General features: G+C 45.6%; 1 protein-coding gene across 1 annotated transcript in view; it reads right to left on the reverse strand.

The window, feature by feature from the left end:
- The window catches only part of LOC119442869 (zwei Ig domain protein zig-8-like), a 244,427-nt gene that overhangs the window by 28,345 nt on the left and 191,410 nt on the right, over nucleotides 1–24,672 (reverse strand). The window contains exon 3 of the mRNA XM_037707913.2: nucleotides 4,398–4,608. Within this exon, the coding sequence (XP_037563841.1) occupies nucleotides 4,398–4,608 (211 nt within the window). The remainder of the gene's footprint in view (nucleotides 1–4,397; nucleotides 4,609–24,672) is intronic.

The raw sequence follows: 24,672 nt of genomic DNA on the forward strand, positions 1-24,672 counted from the left end.
GTTCATAATGCAGCGAGAAGTAATTAAAGGCGCCAAACGAATGCTAATATCGGTGCGCTCGCTTCCGCGCTGGCATCACATTTTGGGCGGATATTCAGCACTGTGACCAGCCGAGCATGCCAAGCTTGCTAATCCTCCTCGATTTCCCCCGGTGAGTTTCCAAACTCCTTCGAGACGGGCATGCCCTTCGGCTCTGCAGAGTTTGGTCGAACAACGATTCACGGATCGGGTTCCCATTAGGACGCACCGATCTGGAAAACTACTGCTTGGATTCGGCTTTCTAATCCTGAATACTTAATTCGCCGCCTCGCATCAGAAATGACCACTTGAGTGAGGATGCGGGAAACTCCAAAAAATGATCGAGCACCGCGCTCCTTCGCTAAGTGAGTGGCGTCGTGGGCAGACTGATAGAGAGCGAAAGAGTGTAGCGAACTGCATAAAATATATTCCTGTGGCCGAATGAAGGCATGTGCCTCCGGAAATAAAGTAGGTCTTCCTCTTTTTTCAGTTAGAGTTTGATCGATTGACTCAACTTCGATCGTAAAAGCGTAGCACTTCCATCCCGGCAAGTACTTTTTTTTCTTGCGAGCCAGGTGTATTTTTTTAAATATTTCATTGCCGTATACGTCGGCCAGCGATGGCGAGTGCTACACAACGCCAGCTGTCTCGATCTATCAAAGCAATCGTTCTAAATGGACCGCGTGTTTGGATGAGCTCGAATGACCTTTCTTGCCGTACTATCGATGAAAGCAGAATGGAACTCTAGTGCATGGAAGTAATAAGGAAAAGGCAGAGAAGAGCAAAATGCATGGAGCGAAGCAACGGGGAACAATATCAGGCGTTGGACCACTATGTAGAACGGAACAAACGTACGCATAAATAACACGTAAAACATGGTCCAGAGAGTTGCGAGGAAGCACGTTTCCGTGGGACTCGCCAACGAGACGTCGGAAGGCGGTACATGACGCCGGGCCGTGTTCGCTGTCTCGACCGTGAGAAGTTGTTTATCATGTCAAGCACCGCTTCCGCTTCTGACCCTCGGCGTTTTGCTGAGAGCGGAATAAAGGGCGTCGGGTCTGGTGGGCGAGGTATGGATGTTGAGACACGAGCTTTCGTTGTGTGGCAGGAGGCTTTGTTTGCTCCTGTGGAGATGCTCGGCTCCAAATGGGATGAGAGCGAAGTTCGCGTGCGGCGAAGGCGTCTTTTGAAAGTGGGCCAGGGCGTTTCTTTACAATGAAGAGAATAGAGTGAGTGATTGTGCGGTCGGCTCGAATTCTGCGTTGGCGCGCGTGGTACGCATGTATCCTGGTTTTAGAACCTAGGAACACGGCTGAGCAGAACATGCGACCAAAGAAACTTAGACCATAAAAAGTATCGAACAGTGCTCTTAAGATGTCATTAGACACTTTAAAGGGACCGAGAACTAGACATGAACAAACTTTTCAAGCGAAACACTGTACGCGCAAAAGTAATGGACGAGTGGAGTTAAAGCAGAAGACGTGGGAGAGTAGAAACTTGATAAAACAGTACATATCACTTTGTTTCTTCTCTAGTGTGAGTAGGAAATCAGAGCAGGCGGTACATCTTCTGAACGCTTATATCGCTTTACCAATCTCAGCTTTCTTTCACTAAAGTTTGTCAAACGTTATAGAGGACAGTAGTACTAATGCAGGCCGGTTCGGCGATGTATATAAAGTAGGTGGGATAGACCAGGGACTTGTATGAAACACGCCTGGATTTATTTATTAAACACACAGGCTACATTTATTGTTACGGTTACTCTTCAAACATCTGCGAATAATGGATTTCAGGCACCAAAATTTACGATTCTGTAGCTTATCGATTTGGGACTCATTGTCTACTTATTCGCCAAAGTGAAGCTTGCACGATATTTGTAGCTGAAACAATACATCTAGACCTTTCAAGGCGTGCTTGTCGGGTTCTATTGGTTGATAAATGTTTCAAGGAATGAAAAAAAAATCATTTGCGGTTAGACATCTCCCACTCTGGCAGCAACCGACTTGCTTCATCTGGCCTTATGACGCCCTATGCCCTATTAACTGACTATATTTATTTATCTTTCAACATGTTAATGCGGATAGAGTATCGGTATGACTCGAGCATGGGCTCATCAGTTGGTATGCGAGTACTCTACCATGAAGCTAAACCGGCAGTACTCAAGCCGGGCAGAAAAATACGTGGAAAAAAGCAGGGACGTTCTCCAAAATCAAGCCCGATTGCCTACACTGCCATGGAAAATGACAGAAAGGCTTGAAGGAAATGAAACAAAGATGAGCAAAAGAAACTGACGGACGCATGAGTTGCTGCAGCTCGGTATGGTATCACACCCGAAATTTTCGGCTGCGTTTCTACGTTATTAAGTTGCACATTCTTTTGTCGCAGAAGTTTGTTTGATGGTTTTGATAGTCGGTCCTTTGGTGGCCTATATTCCCGGGATCACATAATCTAATAATAAAGAAAATTTTGCTTAGCACTAGAGACATCGATGGCTCATACCTGTGTTTATAAGTCACGCAATTGCTCACTAGATGTCACGTTCATGCTACACGTCAGATGAGCAAAGATGAAAAAGGATTGTCAAGCCACATTTCGCTTTCATAGACACAAGTTTACTGACGACCTTGAGAAATCAACGGAAGATGATAGGTCATCCAAGGCGCGAAAAAAAGTTAGGGCAGAAACTTCCCACTAAGGAATTGTCATATTGGCGTAGCATTCTTTGTAATCATTAGTTATGAAGCCTATACTGTACCATTGAAACCAAGACTGTCGTATTTTAAGATACAAGTAACAACAAAGAAAAATTTGCGTAGCTTGCACTAGTGACCCAAGGCTAAAGAAACAGCGGAGCTGGTCGGCACCTAGCTCTACCAATTCATCCACAGCATTTCCCGGAATTTATTGATTATTGATCAATTATTATTTACCTATTGATTGGCTATCGATTGGCTATCGCAATGTATTGGCCACGTATGTGAGCTAGGTTAAGCACTACCAAGTCATTCCCAGCATTTTCCGGAATTTATTGATTATTGATCGATTATTGGTTAGCTATTGATTGACTATCGATTGGCTATCGCAAGGTATTGGCCGCCTGTTTAGGCTAGGCTTAAACACCTTCGCTAGTTCACAGGGGTATGTTCCATTGCGCTTGTACCCTTTCTGCACTACCGCCAGGATCGGCCCACATTTTCTGTTCGCGCTTCACGGACTAACAGTCAGTTTAAACAGCTCCGCTGGTAATGTTATCGCGAACACCATGGCAGTCTCACCATTTACTCATTTTCACTACCAATGTTGTGTTTGGTAAGCGAAACAAATGTTGTAGTGCTTTCTTTTCCGCATAATTTGCCCGCCAACACGCTCGCCTTCGTTCCAACGCATCCGCTTCAGAAACTTCTTCTTGTTGTTACAGACGCAATTTGTTGGTTTCTTGCGTTATCCGCGCGTGTACCTTGTTCGCACATGCTCTCGCCTAGTACTGGGGTCTATTTTTAAATAAAGTAGTTTTCTCTCTCTCTCGCCTGCGTTCTAACGGCGTCGCGGCAAGACCAAATCTTAAAGCGCCAAGCGTCTCAACAGCGCACACTTACCCGCTAGGAATTCCCAAGTGCTCGTTCTACGCCGCTTGTTCGTGAATGCGCCCGTGTATTAATGGTTTCAATATCGGGCTTCTAGACGCCATGTGTGCGAATCCTGCCGTCCGACAATTTTAGTGGTGTTTATTTAATTATTTATAAAACAGTACTTTCGTTAAAATGACGAGCTTACAAAGTCGCGAAGCCGCTTGAAGCCAGATGGACGAAGTTTAGGTAATTGTATGTGTATTGTATTTATTAACTGTAATTGTATTAATAGTATGTTTAGGTAATTTTATGTGTATGTAATTGGATGTGGACATAAATGTAGGCTAATTATGATGATGGTGATGATGATGATGATGTATTAACCATCACTACTGTGCTTGCTGACAAACTATTGCTTCGGAGGTTCATGCGCCCACCACAAGGACGTGGCGGTATTCGTACAGAAGTCCGTGTATTGAAGCAAATTCACCTATTCAAGCCGAGATGGCGGTACGGATTTTTTGGCACACGAAAAGGAAAGACGAACGGAACGCAGCAGAAAATGACCCCGGGCACCTAGCCAAAGAATGTTACGCATTAAAATCGCGAGGATAAAAGGCCAACTGGCTATCCCCGATACCTGGTTTTGCAAACCATTTGGCATCTCCTGCGAAAGAAAAAAGTCAACACGTCAATAAGGTGCGAATGACAGCTGCGTTAACTCTAGCAAACACCACAATGCGACGATGACTGCTACACTCTCATTTCACGTCGTTCCACACATCTTTGCATTCTCGTTTATATACGCACCCAACACGGTCAGCCGCACAAAGTAGGAGATGAGCGGGTGCATGTTGATCTGGCACTCGTAGTCTCCGGCGTCGGTGGGCTGGACGCGCTTGATCTGCAGCATCCAATCCTCGGAGCGGTCCATGTGCACCGCCTGGAACCGGTCGTCAGCTGTGTACGTTGTCAAACCCACCGTGAGCACGTGGAAGTCGCGGCGGCGGATCCAGGACACCTGCGTATCAAGATGACACGCGGGGCGTTCGTCTTACCCCAATTTCGCAATACTGTGTGATTGAAACTCACAAATTACTTGACTGATTGATTGATTCACTGATATTGTAGTTCTAAAGTGACATATGACGTGTGAAGGACGCCGTATTCGAGGTTCCAAGTGCATTCTAACCAACTGGGGTTCCCTTTAAGATGCACCCAGATTAGAGTACATAAGTGATTTTGCATTCCTACAGCATTGTAAAGAAGTTGCTTCGTGTTTATCAGCCGACTGAGAGAGCGAGAGAGACAGAGAAAGAAAGAAGAGCTGAACGGCAGGGAGGTTGACCAGAAACACTGTCCAATTTGCTATTCTGCGTGGACGGAAGGGAAGGTTGAAAAAAGTGAGAAAGAAAGAAAATCTATGAAAAGAATCTGTCCGCACATCAATCGATCGATTGACCAATCGATCAATCAATCAATCAATCAATTTATATTTATCAAGCTTTATTAACTGAAAAACAGCATCTGGTAGATTCAACATAGTAACATGCGCAGATAATTTATTAGCCATATATCTGCACCCAGACTGTACCCACAAATTACGAAACAAGAAACTGGATGGTAGGTCAAATGAAGAAAGTCTCAATAACAATAATGAATTCAAACTCAATCTTTTGAAACTCTCTTGAAAAATTGGACTGGCGTTTCGATAGGTGGAACAATCTTTCTTTAGGGGCCTTTGTGGCTTTAGGTAGTTAATCTTCGCAGGCTATGCTAATGAGATATAGCATATAGTTTTCTTACGCTACAGTTGTATGCCCATAAGGTGACCTCCCTAAGAATGGAAAGGCCCCATTTACAATGATATCATTAAGTATCAAAAGGCAGCTTCAGCGGCGAGGCACTTCAGCTTTGCGCAATTGATCCTACAGTGATAAAGAATTTGTTCTATGAGCAATCACAATTGTTTGAGACTACGCATATTAACTATCCAAAAACCACCTGTATCTTACGAAAAAATGGGTAGTCTAACAGAAAACCAAATGCTCCAAACGAGCCTCTAGAGGCCATTATTATTATTATTATTATTATTATTATTATTATTATTATTATTATTATTATTATTATTATTATTATTATTATTATTATTATTATTATTATTATTATTATTATTATTATTATTGATCAAGTGAACATAAACAAACACCTCAAAGAGAAAGAAAAGCGCGCTCGCAGTTGTCTCCTAAAGGAGACACCTAACCCACTCACTTGAAGAGGAGAAAAAAAAGAAAAAAGAAAGATAAAACAAGAAAAAAGAGAAGAAGGCGCACCACAGCTACTCACAGTCACGCTCAGAGCACGAGCATTACAAACGAGAGTCTAGAGGCTAGACGGTAGTAAGTCGAACGCATTCGCATTAGCGTGACCATCAGACAGTTGGTTCCTAAAATCACCACAGGCGTTCAGACAACATTGGTGCTTACCTAGCTAAGAGCTCTAGCGGCGTGTTCGAGCTTTAAATAGAGCGGTGTTTGGCAGCGGGCTAGTATCGTCTGGACGATTAAAGTGTGTGCGTTTGCCCCCGTTAATGCTTTCTATCAGAAGCTGTAGGCACAAACATCTTTGGAACTATGCTTCCACGTGTCGTAAGCGAAAACACGTAGGCACGTGCGGCTTTGTTCACGTACACATTTGCGGCTAGAGTATGGTTGAACTAAAGAGTATAACCTGAAATAGTTGAGGTTAGCGCTCTAAAGCTACACGTTGGTAGTGAAGAAGCGCAAGGTAGAAAGCGGCGTATCAGTTTTGAAAGCGAGGCTAATGTTTTGCCTTTCCCCGGGGTTGGACGTTCGTCGTCGTTTCCTCACCGGAAATATTTGTGCAGATATATATATATATATATATATATATATATATATATATATATATAGCCCAGATAGTTGCAGGAAAACGGCGCCGCGGTAGCTCAATTGGTAAGAGCATCGCACACGTAATGCGAAGACCTGGGATCGTTCCCCACCTGTGGCAAGTTGTTTTTTCATCCACTTTTGTTTCCATTAATTTCTCATTTCTGCAATTCAATTAGTAAGTACAAGCAATTTCCCTTATGTTGTCCTTGGTTTCTGTGTTTGTTGGCTTCTTTATATATATATATATATATATAGGGAAATTGGGCATCTACCTTAGGCTTGCTACTGGATTGCTGAGGAGACAATCTGGATATAGGGTATGTGCCAGACTAGACAACTTGCTGCTGGCTGGCTTTTCAGACACCTTTCACACCAATCACTGCCCATTATCGGCCAATCCCCCAGAATAGATGGACCACTGTGACACAAGGGGTATCAAGCCTTTATTGTAATTAGGTAAATGTCATCGTGCTTCTCGGTTCGTACATGTGTCATCAAGAGTCTTCTTCCCTCGACAAGCATTGCACATCGTCTTCGTATCCCTGACTTGAAACATTGCGTTGTATCTGCGTGTTTTTGACAACCTAGTGTTGCTGAAAAGAAAGCCTAAAATCAAAGGACGCTGGCTTTTCAGCAAAAAGCTGCCGTATGAACATACCATATAACCATTCTGCTCCGTTACATTTTTAACAGCGAAGCTGTTCTAGCTAACCGTAAAAAGTGGCGCCCGCTGTCCCAAAACCTCGCCAAGCTATGACGTCACTGCGTTGCCTAGCAGCCACATTGCGGAGCGGCGTGTGTCTCGACTCCTCTCCGTGCCGTGCACATGTTGCCTTGACATGGGATGTTAAGGCGAGGGAAGGAGAGCATGCGGGTGGCGCGTGCAGTGCTCGGGAGAGGGAAAGAGAAAATGAGAGCGAGATAGAGAAAGAAAGAAGTTGTAGCAGCACCAACGAGGCAACGCGCAGAGCTGCTGCCGACGCTGCCCGCGTGGCCTAGCCGCGCATGCGCCAAAGCAGTAGCGATGACGTCAAATCGCGTTACCTACTAAGCGCCGGCGCAGGTGCGCGCTCGCTTGGCTCGACACAGACACGGCTCCTGCCTGCCTTCCTGCCTGCATTTGTGACATGCCAGGAACGCTGTCGATTGTAGGCGCCGTCGCGTCCAGCGCTAGTCACGCGAAATGTCTCGAAAGGGAAGGTACCTCCGAAAATGATCACTCGAGAATACCTTCCCTACAAGCGTAGTTAAGTTAAACCAAGTTAAGACCTAGCCGCAAGTTAATACCTAGCAGTATATAGCAGCCAGTAAGACTTGAGGATTGACACTTTCGTTGTACCTAAGCTTTGCACGACCGAGGGCAAACATGACCGTTTTTTTTTCAATTATTCTCGTACTTCCAGTGTGTCTGCCATGAAATCTTCCCTTAATCTTCCTGATCTCTGTTGCAGAACAATTACCCGTCTCCGTTTACAGCGAAGCTGTTAGCCTCTAGTTGGTCTGGATTTTTCGTGGCGTGCTCACCCAAAACCGGCAGCTGGAACAGGGGTTCGTGCTTGATTTTCCGCGTAACAGAGTTATGTTTTCTCGTACATTCGAATTACAATCCGAAGCTATCATGCCTGCAGCTCGTGTGTAGGTCGTATTTTACGCATTTTCTGACGCAATTTACTTTTATAGATTAATTTAGTTCAATAAGGCACTTTCGCTTGGTGGACGGCCTAGACGAATGAGGAAGAACTTCCACACACTGGCGTGCGCGCGTGACATACGTCGCTTGTGGAGGTGGTGCTTGAGTAACGTCGTATAACGTCAGTTGGGGTGGTGGTACTTGTCTAACCTCCGCACCAGCTTCGCTGTACATCCGCTTTCACAAGGTGAAATGTAGGCGAATGATTTTTTAAAACATTTTTACCAAGCCTGATCTCAAGCACTCCCTCATTGATGCGCCATCCTAAATCTCATAACGTGTGGATTCTCGTTTTAAGGTTATAGGGCCAAGCTGCCGTATCAACTTGTTCTTTCATTCGCGCCAAAGACGTAATCGGAATGGAATCACCTCAACGCCTTTATCGCCAGCAACCCGGATTAGTCTGCGTTTATGACTTAAATCGGCAACATTGAAGCACTCCTCCCTGCAATACCACAATGCCTTAAAGAATATCTAGACTATTGATCCCGGCTGTTAATGTCCTCAGTCACATAAAAAGTCGCAGGCCTGCGCGGCCCACGCAGCACAGTCACAGCGTAAGCTGGCGGAGCGGCTCAAGAGTAGCTCCGATTTCGGCACCACGCACAACAAGGTCTTCACGGCAGTCTGTTCGCCTCGTTTCGACGAGAACGATCTGAACTGTCCGCCCGGCGTCGACGGCGAGCTGCGGCTTGTAATGCCCTCTGCACAGCAGTCTGCTGAGCCCGATCAAGCCTTACAACTGCAACTTACATGCCGGGCGCGCCGCGTTTGCAGGCACCTTAACTAGATGGCGCCACCATACTGGCGGAGGCTCGGCAGCTCGGGAGCGCGTTGATTGCGGCCTCGTCTGAATCGTATATCGTCGTCTGCGCCTGCAGGCACCTTACGTAGATGGCGCCACCATACTGGAGGATGCTCGGGTCGTCTGCCCCTGGGCGCTTGCCTTATAAGGCATTTTCCGCCGCCCGGTAGCAAGCCTTTTGTGGCACAGTGGTAGAGTATCTGGCTGCCACGCAGCGGGCGTGGGTTCGATCCCAGCGGGAAACGCGTACTTTTTTCGAATTTCCGGCGATAGCGGTCACGGCCCAGCGCCGGCGGCCGCCCCGGCGGCATCATCGCGAACCGAAATGGCTATTTGAATGAGCCCATAACAGCTTGCGCTGTAAAACATAAGTGCGAAAGGTCGGCCGTGTGCAAGCGTTCTTGAAAAGGTAGTGCATCCATCACTTGAAGTTCCGTGGACGTCGACATTTTCAGCGAGAGCCAGAACTTTCTCGAAACTCCTTGACATATTCTTTTCCCACTTACAGAATTTCGAACGTCAAGGGTACGTAGACCGAGGTAGAAAACTGCTATGGCTGTTCCTACTTTTCCGAAGTCTTTACGAAGACATCCACTTTTTCAAAGCTCCCACTTTTTCAACTCATAAAATGAGGACAGTACAAGAGAAAAACAAAAAAAGTGAGACATATATTTTAAAGTTGCCTAAGTTGTGGGGACACTTTCCGGAAGTGTTGACTCGGCCATCAAGCGCGAACGTTCTCAAGTAAAGGCCTTCAAGTGAAACACGTCCCATTACTTCAAGAACATCTACATAAATTTGTAAGGATAAGTATATCCATCAAGATATATCTTTATTTGGGCAGCTACGGGGCTAAGTCAGACCATTCAACTCCGCCATTCGTCTAAGCTTGCGCCTTAGATTTTGTAAGCTAAACAGATACAGAGGTATAATATGTATATAAAAAAAAATCAGATTAGCCTCTGGCTGTATGCTTACGCTGGTGTTTAAAAAAAATGTACACCGAAATGTGTTGTCAGTATTTTACCACAGGCCGCTTCGTCGGTGGAGGACTTAATTTCCACCTTCTTGTTTTCACCAGCGACCCTCGTTTGCCATCTCTTCGTGGGTTAGCGGAGTTAGTTTTGCGAAGTTGCCGGCGCAAATGGGCTGAAAATAATTAGAGCGTTGCGCCATGTGCGGTGCGCGCGTGAGCGCCTTCATTCGTAATGGTGTCCCGGCCGCTCTCAACCGTGGACGAGTTCATCGCTCTGAAGCCAGCCCGTGCGCAGATAAGCGCTGAAGGGACACGCCCCTCTAGTGAGCCCCACAAACATAGACTCACATATATACAGACGCACAAGCTGCACTTTCTTTTGCCATCGCAACCGCCGTTAGTTCCGCGCCGATGTGAACTGAGTGCAACACGAACGGCGCGGAGTCGCACAGTCTAAAGTGTGCCTGGCAAGAGAGCTTTTGGCGAGGGTAAAACAACCTGCGGATGGTGTCAACTTTCTAAAAGCTTAAGCCTCGTCGACCCATGCGTCACGCGTGCCATCGACGCTAATGCGTTGCACTTAACCGAGTTTTCTTTTTTTCCGAACTCTCCTTCGTCGGAGCCGAGTGGATTATACGTTAAAAGATCTAGAACCCAAAGCATACAGGGACGTGCGCAATGCGGTTGAATGGTCACGAGCTGCAAAATGTTGTTCGTATACTTTTTTTCTCTTTTCTGCAACATAACACGGCTGATAAGGCTTGTATTAGTATATATAGTTTTCAGTAGTGGGTGCATAAACTATAAAACTTGGGCAGCTAGGGTGTTGCGAGGCTGATCTGTTATTTCTGTAGAACTGTAGCGAGATAAATGGAACTACTCCGTTTCATTTTATTTCGGAGGAGCGTAAGGCACTATAAATAGACGAAACAAAACAAGCTGTTTTGGCTGTGGGCTGTACATAGCCCTGCGCAAGTAGCGCAACCGTTAATTCGCCGTGGTTCCGTTAACAAAAAACAATAATGGAGGAGTAGTATTTTCATTGTGCTATATGTTGCCGCTGCCCTTTCTATTCGACAGGTCAAACGCTGCCGCGAAAGTTGACCGTCAGCCACGTGGCATGCGTGGAGCAGATATGCGGTAAAACAGAAAAAAAAATTGGAGGACGCTTAAGCTTCGCCTTTAAGAGTGGAACGCGAAAGCGTTATCGGGACCCGATTCGCGTCGCTTTTTTCGCTATGAGTAGGTTTCACTGCAGGACAGAATTTGAAAAAGCCAGCTTACAAAGACCAAGCTTACACGACCCCCTTGATGTCGGCTTCACTTTTAAACGCAAATGCATTGCTGAGAAATCATTTGTTTTTAGGGGTAATATAAGTCGTCTTATATGAAAATATGAAGGCCCTAGGACCTTTTTCTGCTATTTTATTAATTGTTTGCTGTTGCACTGAGGCGCGCGCGTGTCCAATACGCATTAGGCAGGCCAAGTCCCAATTTGACCTGCCAAGGATGCGAGCGCCATCTGGACAAGATTTTCGCAAGTAGCCTACCCGAGCGCGCCACTGTTGGTATGGTAGAAATGCTGGCAAAAGGGGTTAGTGTTTGAGTTTCCTCGTAACAGAATTATGTTTTCTCGTGCATTCAAATAACAGTTCGACGCCAGCATGTCTGTATGTTGGGGTTAAGTTGTACTTGCCCTTTTTTCTGATGGATTTCACTGTTAGAAATTCAGTTTTTGTTCACTAACAACTTGCACCACGCGGAGGGCCTGCGCGGTCTGAGTGGTTGGGAATGATTTTCTCTTGCACTAAGACCTTGCGCCACGCGAAGGGCCTGCGCGGTCGGGGTGGTTTGGGATGATTTTCTCCGCCACGGACGTCGACATCCACGCCGACACCGACACCGACGCCGGATTTTCTGCGACACGGGGCCCTTAACTCTATCCCGTAAAAGCTGAGCAGAAATTCGAAGTCTGTCGGAGAGCGTGAAATCTGCAGCGCCGTGGGCCCGGTAGTAGTACACGTAGAACGAATAAAATAAATCATGCAGCTAGAATGGTAATAGGACTTAGAATGATTGTCATGTGGATTATATTAGCAACAGATGCAGTATTGCCATTTCTTAGGACTGTAATTTTGAAAGTCATAGGGCTCTGTTAAGACATCCTACACTGATGTCTATTACCACAATGTACATTTAACGGCAGGTCCGTAGTTTCCTGGCTTGTTTCTGTACGTACTATAGCATTCAGTGCCGCAAGTTATATCAAGCATGGATACTTTTTGTACCGCACGCGAGTAAATGTTCCTTGTTTGTGCAAAATGTTCTTTTTCCATGCAACACGCTTATTCTTGGCCTACAAAAGCACTTCGTGTTATTCCCGCGTGTCTGATTGAAAATTCTTTAAATGAGCGAAGGTTGCTGTCTTTTTAATGCTACCTGCAGACTAATTTTTAGTCGTAAAGAAAAGCTGCTTTGCGATCTGTCGCTGCCTGTACACATGGGTAGCAGCGGTATTTTATTAGGTTGCACTAGAGCGCCGTAAAGAAGCTTTACAGCCCCATTTTGCGCCCCTTCCTTAGTTCGAGTTCCTTGAGACCTTCATTGATCTCTGTGGGACAAACTTACGCTCCATCCTCTCATATAAGATGAAAGCCGCCATATGCACGTTTATATTGCTCTGTTAAACGCAATTTCGAACAGAAAATAGCGTAAAATCTGGCAAGGTCTTCCCACAATGCTTAGAACGACAGAAATCTGAGCTGGTTGGTAAAGATTCATAATGCAAAAAAAGTAAGGCGTGCAGACACGGACGCAAGAGAAAAGAAGTGGACAACACGAGCGCCGCAACACGCCCCACAATTATTGAAGAAAAGTTAGGATATTCTGCCTTCCCTTTAACCCCAATGTAGGTTAGCAAACCGGACGCTCGTCTGGTTGACCTACCTGCCTTTCCTCTCCTTGCTCTCTCTCTCTTTTGGGTTATTTGGTACATTTCCTAGGCTGAGACGAAACTAAGCTCAAGAACTGACAACGCATTCCTTAAACAGGCTTGCTGTCGATTACAGAACCCATATTTATTCTTAAACATAACTAGTCGCTTTACGATCGAGGAAGGAGTGCTAACGAACGTGTCGCCGGCTTTTTGAATTTGCTTTGTACAAAAAAGGTGGGAAGAATTACGTAAGCACTTTTTTCCCTTTTTCCTGGCACTTTACCGTGAAAAGATTTGTTTAAAATTAATAGATAAATGTATGGAAGCAAACATAGCTTTCTGATTGACAGCATGTTTGTTTAAAGAATTTGTCTCTGCGTAGAATGTTGTGCATTGGTGACGCCTGCAGTGTTTAAATTTTGCGTTATCCGATCAGTAAAAGCGACTTGAAGTTCTTCTCCTTGTCCTTTTTGACTTCACTGACGTATTTCCGTCACGGATATGACGTTATGACGTTCTTACAATGTACACGAGCATAATACAAAGAAAGAAACCAGAAGAAAAAGTTCCACAAACATGCAAAATTTGGAAATCGAACCCACGACCTCTCGGTCCGCGACGATAGATCGCCGAGCGTTTAACCCATTGCGCCACAAACGCATTTGCAGAGAGCTACACAGACGCGCCTTATATATCTAACACTCCTCCGTGTACCCGCGCTCTTGCTCGGGGCGGTGCCGCCGCCTACGAGCAGAAAAGAGAAGTACTGCATTATGACACTAACGCGCACCGACAGTGAACGCTTCGGTGGTCTCAGCACTACGACGCCTCGATGCCAGCATTCGAAGGGACGCTGGCACCAAGAAGCACTACCAACGCCACCTAGGTGGCGTTCACCGTACTCAGCACAGCGGAGCGTGGCCTCCGCAATTAGCTCTGAAAATGTTTCTGAAGTTGATCGCGGAGGCTGCAATTACGACGCGCTGTACGCGCTGATTTGACTCGGTGACGATTCAGTTACGTGCTTTGTCTTTTTTTTCGCTTATTTTTGTATCGCTTAGTTTTGTATTTTCACACTTTGAGCCTCTACCGGTCATTCCATGGATGTCTCATTCCACTATTCTAACTGCGACTAGACACGAGTTCGGCCACGAAAGTAACCTTTCGCTTATATGTTACGTCCATTAAGCGCTAGCATTCCTATTGGCCTCTTACTGTTTCACAGCGCGTCTGCGCTTGTTCTCGCCACTCATGTGGGCTCTCCATTTGCATACGCCAGACTCCGATTTCATTACGCGATCCTCGGCGCGGGTCATTGGACCACTGCGGTAACAGGTGCTGGCAACTGCATGTCTCCGACACAACCCGTCAAATATGCAGAGGGTGCAACAAACAGAATTCGTTGACTCCCCTTGACTTTTGCCCATTCCTTTCTTCGCTGCATGGTCATGAAGTGCGCTCCTCCGTTCCGCGTGAAAGCGTGCATGTTCCACATTTCTTTAGCCTTCTCCTAAGTGTCTCAGCGAACGCCTCCACAGCGAAATGGCCTGTATAACGAACGAGTGATTATGTCCTGGCTGAATGTTTCTGTGTTTCATATGTATTGTAAAGGTCTTTGCAACCAATACCACTACAATGGGTTTCCTGCAGAAAGAATGAATTTGGTGTTCATGGCGACTGATTTGTTGCTTTATAGCGAACGCCACGTAGCTGTGCCGACACTGTTCTGCGCTAGCGCCAATAGCAGCGCTAGCAAAGCACTTGACGAGCGCACCGATGTCAGAAGTAGTCCGGCTGCACTGCTTCAGGAATCCTTCATCTCGTACGCTGCTTGTTGTAACGCGTCAGCGGGTGAGACAGCTGACGAATTCGTCGCATTTAATGATGACGTGATGATCTAATCGTAACTGACGACCGAGGATGTTTTCAAAGCCATCTAGGTAAAAAAAAATGCGAATGTCTAGAAGGCAACAGTGATGAAGATCCTGTAAACAAACCATGAATTTTGACGGAAAGGGACGTGATAGCAGCATTCGGTGATCCGCAGCTTTGCTCTGCATAGCTGTTGCGCTTCGCCGCTGAGAATGCGGTGAACCTCGATGCAATAAGGTTGGCCGCTGTCGCGCATTGCCAGTCGGATTGTGCACAATAAGAAATAGCGATTTATTTCACCAGTTCTCCATTGAATTCATGTTAGATAAAAGCTTTCTTTTATCGGACGTAATGGCTTAGACTGCTCTATTGTGGGCGATACGGTGCGTGACCTTTACAACGAAGTGACCTGTACAACCAAGAATTTTGGAGGTTCCGAGCACTTCGCTATACAGGCGTTTGACTGTATTGTGCAACTAACGGTATAGTACAACCAACGTCAGTGGCACTTCGCTCCTCGCAGAGGCAGGGTGTGTGTCGAGTGAGCGCCTGAACAACATTTTTCAATTTGCTGAACGCGGTTTAAATCGTGGATCTGGGACACCAAAGAGGTGCAACGTAATGCTGACACATTTCTCTAGCGTTTACCACTAAATCGTTATGACGTCTTTTTCTAGATTTGCTCTGTATTCTACTACGTTGTTCGACCCAGCAAACGGGCAGGTGTTAATATAGCCATCGGCTGTGAAATCATTGGGAGGCGCAAAAGCAAGCGGTCTCCTTACCTAGCTATGAATCTCTAAAGATTCGTCTCGACTTTGCTGTCTCTTTACCTCCCCCTCCCCTCTCTCCCCAGCGTAGGGTAGCAAGCCGGATCTTCCCATCTGGTTAACCTCCCTGCCTTTCGCCTTTCTTCTGTCTCTATTCTCTAAAGGTTGGCGCTGATGCCACAGCAGTCATTTACTTGTCCCAAGTTCTTCGCCTATAAATCTCCAAGGCTGCTGAAGTGACTTTAAGTAACGAAGCAACTGCTGCATGTAGATTTATTCGATGAGGTTCTAGAGAGAGAGAGAGAGAAATGGGGTGGGAAAGGCAGGGAGGTTAAAGGTGCTATGTGCATTCGGTTGTTAATGACGTGATGTCTAGTATTAGTATATCATTGCTACCAATCGTGGTGGATCCGTCCGTGCAAAGCAAGAGCACATTTTCCAGCTTGGCTGCTGCACCCACATTCGGATGCTGGCAAAATGCAAGAACGCTCCTGTACCGTTGTTTGCGTGCGCTCTGAAGATTCCCATGAAGTAAAACTAAAATGGAACCGTCAACTACAGCAGCTCCCTAAGCCAATGTGTTGGACTGTGTAGCACTGTATTGCACTGTGATGCCATTCGTCAATCACCTAATTACTGAGAAAGATATAATAGCCTCGAATCGTTCATTTATTCGTTTCTTACACTTATCTTTGCTACCACGTTAACAGGTCTGAGAAGCAATAAAACCAAGGCATAGTAAACGTAAGGATAGATATGACAGTCACTCGGATATGTATGTTTTACAGCGCTTACTCATAGCTTTTGCAATCAATCAACTTTATGGCCTACTATCCTGATGTTAGCGAATGAAAAAGAAAGAAAAGGAAAACGGGGACAACTGTTTTCTGTTTTCGTGAAACGCGAACGCGAGAAAACAAACCGGAAGCCAAATTTCTCTTTCCACATTTACCAGTGTGTAATAAACTGGAGTGATGTGATTCATTCACACAAGCTTATTTTTAAGTTCGTTTGCTCTAGTGCCAGGTTACGCTAGGAAAACACACCTCACATTCAAATAACGAGCCTACATCGGTGCTTCTATGTATTCTCGTTCACGTTGCGTTCTGGCGTGAAACTACGGCAGCGAAAAAAAAAGAAAATATTATATTTTCCATTTTGGCTCCTCTAAACTAAACTGCTCAGAAGGTTGGCGCTGCATTATGCCAGACCACTACCCTATAGTGCAAAAATCTCTGGAGAACCCACTGCCACGTATTGTTATTCGCGCAGCATGGCCGACCCAACGGGGCACAACTTGCATATTCCAAGAATGCATCACAAGGAAATCGAATGCATCAACCACTATGTAAAAAAAAGCGTGCCCACTGGTGAGAGAAAGTTTAACAATAACTATATAGGTTAGCTTAGTGAAAAGTTTGGCATACTGTTGTGGGTTTAATGTATCACAACAGATCAAGAAACGAGAGGAAAAAATTAAACACACACATCCAAGCGCACACAAACTCGGTATGTAAGCAACAATAAGCACACAAAAAAAGAAAAAGAAAAGTCGGGAAGCGGTGCTTTATGGAACCGTCAATAAACAAATATTATCCATCTCTGCCCCTTCGGCGGCAGCAGCGCACACCCTGTTTGACAGTATCGAAACAAACAACCGCACCTAATAGCTTAGAGACGTAGGTAATCAATTTTCCATAGGAAGCCACAATTTCATGTCTCTTTGTTCACTATTGTACGCGTTATCTCATTTTCTGACCTCTTCGATTAGCCTAACATCACCCTATTCCACGCAACAAAGTGAACGAAACAAGTCAACGGGACATGAAGGCTCTGTGGCCGCCGCAGGGCTCTTGGAACCAGCAGAGTCACCGGGGGGCGGCCGCTCCGTGAGCTTTTGGCCGCTCCATCCGCCCGGGGCGGACGACTATCTGACGTGCCATCTCGGCACATTCGTCTCCCGACACGCCTCACGCGGAACGAACACGTCACACTCCATGCTATTAATTTGAAACACCTCAGTGTCTGCGGCAGACGGGGGTGGGGATCGCGTTGGTTGACGCCACAATTTTTTGATGCCCTCTGACCACTGGCGCCACTTTCACTCTGCCGCTTTACTTGCGCAACTGAGCGAGGGAAAGGAGGATGGGGGGGGGGGGATTTCTTTTGTCTTCGCAGCGGCTCTTTATCACCGGCGCCATTCCGATCAATTCGCTGTCCGATACAACGACGACAATGTTTCTCTCTCGACACTCAAAGGGCGACGAACTTCTCTCTTTCGCGGCCTTTGCCCTCGCCTCTCCACTACTTTTAAGATTACGGCAAAATTGGAAAGTGAGAATCGATGTGCGCGACGAGCGTTCCAGCACGAGGTCGCGGCATCGCTCGACCGTTTGTATAGGATAGCAATTACGTTTCGAGCAAACTGTTTTTTTTTTTATTTACCTGTCCTGACTCCGTGGTAGTGATGTTTTTTTTTCTCCTTCTCTCTATCACTAGTTCAGAAACAAACATTTACTTCTCTCTTTCTTTTTGCTCACTACGTCCTCGAAGACTCGACGATAGGCTGAGACGGCGGTGCTATAATGGAGGCAGAATGTAGAAAAGTTCGTGCACTGAGGTTTGCGTGCACGACTCCAATACGGTAAAAAATTCATCCGGAGCCTTCCCCTAGAAGGTTACTCATAGTCCTTTATTGCTTCGGAACGTTAAAACTTATGAATGAATGAATCAATTGATCAATCAGTATTATGACCAAATTACGTAGTATGTCCCCAAAAAACAGTTTGACAAATAGTTAGGGTGCTATCAAAGTCCATATCGGCAAAAGCAAAAAAAAAAAGAAAGAAAAAGCGGCATAATTGTTTAAATATGAAACGAGATAAGGTATTTCGGTGTGTATTTGTTTTATGTATGTATTTGTTTTATTTGCATGTATGTAGTTGTACATAAATTGTATGTAATACAGGAAAATTAACTAATATGATCATCTGCAAAATGTGAACAATCGACATTGTGTGGATCCAGAATGACTGAGGGCCATGCCCAAATTCAGTATGAAACTAGCAATGTAAGACTTCAACCACGTAGATGGGGGTGAATTCTGTGAAGAGTTTTCTGTCACTAAAAAGGGCTTGCTTGTACAAAGTATTAAGTAAAAACTATCAAAACTTTCTGACCGCTCACGCTGGGCTGAGAGATCGCTACGTTTAGTTAAGCTTATTCCGGGCATTTCATTAAGGATTCTAGGATTAGCCCATCAAAAGCTGGCGTTGTGTACAGCAATTAGTAGCACCCTTGAAAGTATATCAAGCACTTGCGTACTTCACAGCTGCGGATTTCTTTTCTGACTTCTACGAGAAAAACCTTATTTCTTATGGGAAATCATAAACACACTCACAGATTCATTGATTGTGAACTCAAGTTTTCTGTTAGCTCCCAAATGAGGATAGCAAGGAGTACTCTTGACATGAACCCAGCTGATTCCGATATCTAAATTTTGATCAATGATTGATGTAAACATGTGCGCACAACTGCACTTTATCGCTTCATTCACGTCACAACGCATCTCACCTATGTAGAAGTGGCGGAAGAGGCAGCCCGAGGTGATAATTTGTAGACATGTACCAAAGTAATGAGGATTGGTAGTTGGCAAATGCTATCGCATCAAGTGCCTTGGCTTTAGGTTACCTATAATCTCTATAATTTTACCTGATTGTGGAAATTCGAATTTTGAAGAAAAACTATCGTGTGCCTACCACGGGCATGTACACACATGCGGACACACCACTATGACTTTGGTACCAACTGACGTTAAAACCACTACCGCAGATGGGCGTGAGCAAGTAAACTGCATTGAAAAACCAAAATAACAAAAAGTTCGAAGTGAGTTAGAAGAAATGGAAAGCAACTGTGTCTTCATAACTAAAACCAAGTTAGGTCGTGAACTCAGTCAACGCCAGAACTGTCTATGGGCCGACCACGTATCAGTGAAAAGGCAGAAAACAAAGAAACAAAAAAGAGCAAGAGAAAAAGGCCTCAAAGATCGAACAACGTCATAAAAAGGTTGCCCAGACCGTTTTCATGATGTCATTTTTTTAGTTTTTCTATCGCTTAAATTTGTATAGGCGGCTACCGTTTGTCGCATCATTTATTTTTTTCCTCTTCGGATCGGCCAACTCTGCTTAAGGCAAAAGCCAGAGAGGCGTTGCTGGCGCACGTCCATTCAACGTGACTCCGGACCGCTGTGCCAGTTTGACCCGGCTGGGCTGGGTTTGTCCCAAGGCAGTGGCAGCGAGGACTTGGGCGCTCTTTGCCTCTCCTCTGTTCGAGCTTCGCCGGGAAAAGAGCGACCATGCTCTTCGCTTCCCACCCGACTCAGCCTCCGCCAAGTACTTTCGGCGTGCATCGTGAAATCACTCACCGTGTGAAAAGTAAGCAATGTCGTCTAAGCCCTCGGGCCATCGTGCCTCTCCGATATAACAATTCCAATGGAATGCTGTTTAGTCAGGCACAAAATCGAAAGAAATTAATAATGACTCTATCTCCCTTTCTCTTTAGATTTTTCTTGGCATTTCAAAAACCTGCTCGTCGAAATCACGTATTGGCCGTCATGCAACTGAACTTTATTATGCGATTCAGATGGCAAGTGGCCAGAATATATTGCTCAGCGAAGTTCACGATAACGGAAAATGTGGCAGCGCTAACGCTGCAGTAGCAAAATGCTTTTGCTTCTGGTCTCTTGGTACTTTGCTCATTTACATCATTTCTTACTTCTTAAAAAGAAAGAAAAGGAAAATTTCATAGTGCGTCTTGTTCTTGCTTCGAAGAAACACTTTTGCAGACTCGTACATTGATCTCTAAGGAGCGGCGACAACTTACCCAAAATAAGTGTATCGCAGAGAAAAGAATGAAGAGAGCTGTCTTTCCCTAGCCTGGTCATAAATTTGAGTTCAACTAGCCATTAGTGTCTGCGAGACGAGAATAAAGGCGTTTTTGACAAAAAAAAAAAAAAACACAAGATTACGTTGAAGCACTCGTTTCTTCATGGCAATAAAAGTGGGCCCGGGGCTTAGCGTCTGCTGTTGACGTGAAAGGCAGAGAAACAACATGCGGTAATTTATTTTAGACCATGCGCGGAACGAGAAATTGGCTTTCTTCGAGACAAATGCTCAACACACCACGCAAGGACGGTTGCTTACGTGTCGTCGGTAAAGGATCCGAGTATAAGAAATTCAAGATGACAAGGGTAGTATCGTCGTAGAGACACTTATGGACGGTTTAGGATGTGCCAATGTCGTCATTGCCTGTGCCTAATTTTAACAAAAGCTCGCCAAGAGATGACAATGATAATGACAATGATGATAATTTGCTCAAAAGTTTATCTTTTTTTTATGCTCAAATTGTTCTTCGATGCCTTCCTTGTTCTTTCAAACTATACCTTCAAATTACGCCCGGCGATATATAGTCAACGGTCCGAATGTAAAAAGAGAAAAAAAAAAGTCCTTGATTTTCTAAAATGGTGTATGTATCAGGATTGGGCTTTGGCTTGCAGAATCAGCTGTTTTGTACCCAGATAACTTATCAATAAGGTTGCCGGTATGACTTTAGAAGTACTTAGCAACAAATTGAGACGCACACCGCCCTAAGGATAAAATTTGGGTGATACTTCGAACTCAGCCAAAGTTTCTTCAGGAATTTCATCAGGCGAATTTACAGTCTATATACGCCATTTTACAAACCACATTAAGCCACACCTTCTAAATCAAAAATGAATTTTTCTTTTTTCGTCCTTCTGCTCTTCCTGTTTCTAACTTCAAGCGGGGGGGGGGGGGGGGGGGGGAGCAAACCGGACTTCGTCAGGTTAGGTCTCTGCCTTTGCTCTCCTTTTCTTTTTTTTATTGAAATGAAAATATAACAAAGAGTTGCAGTCACCCTTAATGGTGACGGCTACTCCATTTCGCAGAGCAGAAACAATAAAATAAAAAGATATATGTAGTAAAAAAAAACGTCATAGGGTCAATAATTCACAGCGCACAGTCCTATACACACATGAATATATAGATATAAAAGGCAAAGGCAAGTTTCCCCACGAATGAGCTTGTAAACAAAGTCACAAGCACACACAAGCGGCCGCGATGTAGACTCCTTGCTTTCTCTCTCTTTTTCTCTATGTCACTTAAGAAAAGTCACAAAAGATTTGCCAAGAACGCAAAAGGCAAAACTTGCTAAGCTGCCAACATTATTTAACATTAGTCTAGCCAAAACTCTATACTAGATGTACTCAGACCATGTCAGGCCCGAGCCCAATGTATGCGAACACATTCAGGCTTCAACGCACCGGCGCTCCTTTAGGCTTCCGTGGCATATGAAGATTTGTAATTTGAATCGTATGTTGAAGAGCTCACGCAGCTTCAGTTCTAGTGTTAAGAAAAAAAATTGCTGAAATTTTAAAGTACTTCCTTAAGAGACTCTAATTAGTGTTGGGGTCTTGCTTTACATTATAACGATGCCTAGTGCATATATTTTCTTTGAACTTCGAGGTTGTCTCGCACGACGCCTCACTACCGGTATTGTCGAAGCAGGGCACTCTTGGGGACGAATAATCGGAAATAAATAGAATACTGGAAGGAAAATAAATGTTCACGAAATTTGTACCCCTGAATTCCTATTGTGGTGTTTAGGGCTAACTTTTCCTCTTGGACCTATAGGTATCTGATGCTGCAGCGATTAGATTACCGCGTCATAGGGTTTTTATACGTATGAAGCGAGTAACAGGTTAGTTAATGTAATATACGATTGTGCACAAAGCATAACATTAGCTTTAGCACACTGGGGTCATAAATGGGGAAGGTGACTTAACAATTGCAAGAATAATCCTTATAGTATTTACTCATTTTTTATTTAAACACGCTGCAGGTCCTGCAGGCTGCAGGAGTTGGAACTAAATTAATGAAATAACTGTCCTATCATATTTGAACATGCATATTTACAATTTATTAAGTGTCTCTGGAAAGTATACCTTTTGGTTCCAAGCTCCAAAAGGAAATGGTCTTTTCCAACAGCAGAGGTAGAAAAATGAATAAAAATAAACAAGAACACGGTAAACTATGCAGATTTGTTCAGGCAAGCAAACCGGTTGCAGATTAGGCTTCCCCGTTCGTCGGCAAACTTACCTGAAGACTCACGCACACACCAGGGAATGAGGAGCGGAGGATACGAGAGCCGCGTGAGTACCATATTCATCACCACATAAAAAAAGTACTTTGCTCGACAATCATCCGAGCGAGTTTCATATTTCCATGACAGCCGAAAAAGCGTGCGATGTTTGCTCACGAAGAAACGTTTTTATTCGCCACTTTTTTTCCCCCACAGCTGACTAATTCAACGCACTAAGAGAAACAGTGCCAGCCGCCTGTTTCCCCTTAAATGCAATTACTCTAGACTGCAGTCTCCATTTTCTCTTCCTACTCCTACTGCTTGGGAAGTCATCTCCAACCGACGGTCCAGGCAGTGAAAGGTCCCTACTTCTTTTTTTCGCAATCCATGCATGTCCCTTCTCCGCCGCTCCTTCCTCTTCCATTTTTCCAGCAGAGCACACAGCCCGAGAAGCACGGAAGAAAAACGACTAAAGGAAGCACGCAACCTGGAGAATAAAACACCGGTGAGCAGCCGCCGCGTGGAATATCGCACGCGAGAAACGAAGCGCCGGCAGCAACGGCACGCGATGGCCAAGTAACGAGAACCCGTTCGCCGCCCACGCGGCAGCGCCAACAGCCGCTTTCCTTCCTCTGTGCTCACCTCGGCAGGCGGGTCATGAATATTCCAGGCGGCTCGGGGCCGTGCGTCCGCTCGCGAAATGCTCAACTCTCGTTACTCGGCGAGGACATGTTGAGAGTCTGAAGAGTGAGAACGAAGGGGCTGGAAATGAACGCGGGGCAGGAGGAAGTCTGTTTGAGAAGCGTCTTGCGAAACCCCGGTGCTTCGTGCCCGGGAGATTCGGCACCGAGTCTCCTCGCTCGGCCGTTTGTATATTTCATACAGGTATGGAAATAAGGAGGCTGGCGCGCGGCTGGGTGCCCGTGTGGGCCATGTTTATGTCCTCGACGACGACAAGATCGTCGGGCTTTAAGTTCGATGACGGCACAGGCTTGCTGTGGTGAGCAGAGCGCAGGAAAAGAAGGTATTCCTTCTTCCACTGCTTCCAAAGCCTGCGAAGCAGCTGTTCCCGATGCCGAGCTCGTCGTCGAAGGTCAGGCGCGTCAGCAATAAGAGCGGGGTTTTCTTGTTTTGTTGGCAAAGTGACGAGACGCTTGCCGACTAAGAAGTGTGAGGGCGTCAAAACTTCTGCGGATGTGACGTCATCCTCCAAGTAGGTGAGCGGACGGCAGTTAACTGCCGCCTCAACTTCAGCAAGCACGGTGAGTAGCTCGTTGTAGCTCAAGCTGCTCCGTCCCAGGCAACGCTTCAGTGCATCCTTAATTGTGCGGATTACACGCTCCCAGAAGCCTCCCCACCACGGCGCACATTCAGCAATAAAGCGCCATTGGATTCGGTGAGAGCTGGCATAGTCTTGAACGTTGTCTTTGACAGGGGAGCACAAATGCTTGGCGCTGCAGCGGAATGTTTTCGCGTTGTCAGAGTGCACGATAGCAGGAATTCCACGTCGTGCTGCAAAGCGTCTGAAGGCTAGCAAAAATGCTTGCGCTGTCATATCTGTGGTGAGCTCCAGGTGTACTGCCCTCGTCACAGCACAAGAAAAAACAACGATGTACACTTTTACAGTGGATGGTAATTCAGCACGACAATAGAGTGGCCCGCAGAAGTCAATTCCCACCACTTCAAACGGTGTTGCTTCACTAATTCTTTCCCTTGGCAAGGGTGCTACAGGGGCAGCTTCGGGAAGTAGGCGCCGTCGGCGGCATGCTAAGCACGCTTTCAGAACGCGCTTCACTGTGCGACGCCCCTTGAGGATCCAAAAGCGTTCCCGAAGGTCCAGGAGGGTGAGCTGAACTCCTCCATGTAGGAGCCTTACGTGTGTTGCATCAACCAAGAGGTCGGTGAACCGGTGATCTGAAGGAAGCAAGATCGGATGCTTCAATTCCTCTCGGTCGTTAAGCTGCTGC

The sequence above is a fragment of the Dermacentor silvarum genome, chromosome 2, assembly GCF_013339745.2.
Source record: "Dermacentor silvarum isolate Dsil-2018 chromosome 2, BIME_Dsil_1.4, whole genome shotgun sequence".
In the NCBI taxonomy this organism is placed as follows: Eukaryota; Metazoa; Arthropoda; class Arachnida; order Ixodida; family Ixodidae; genus Dermacentor; species Dermacentor silvarum.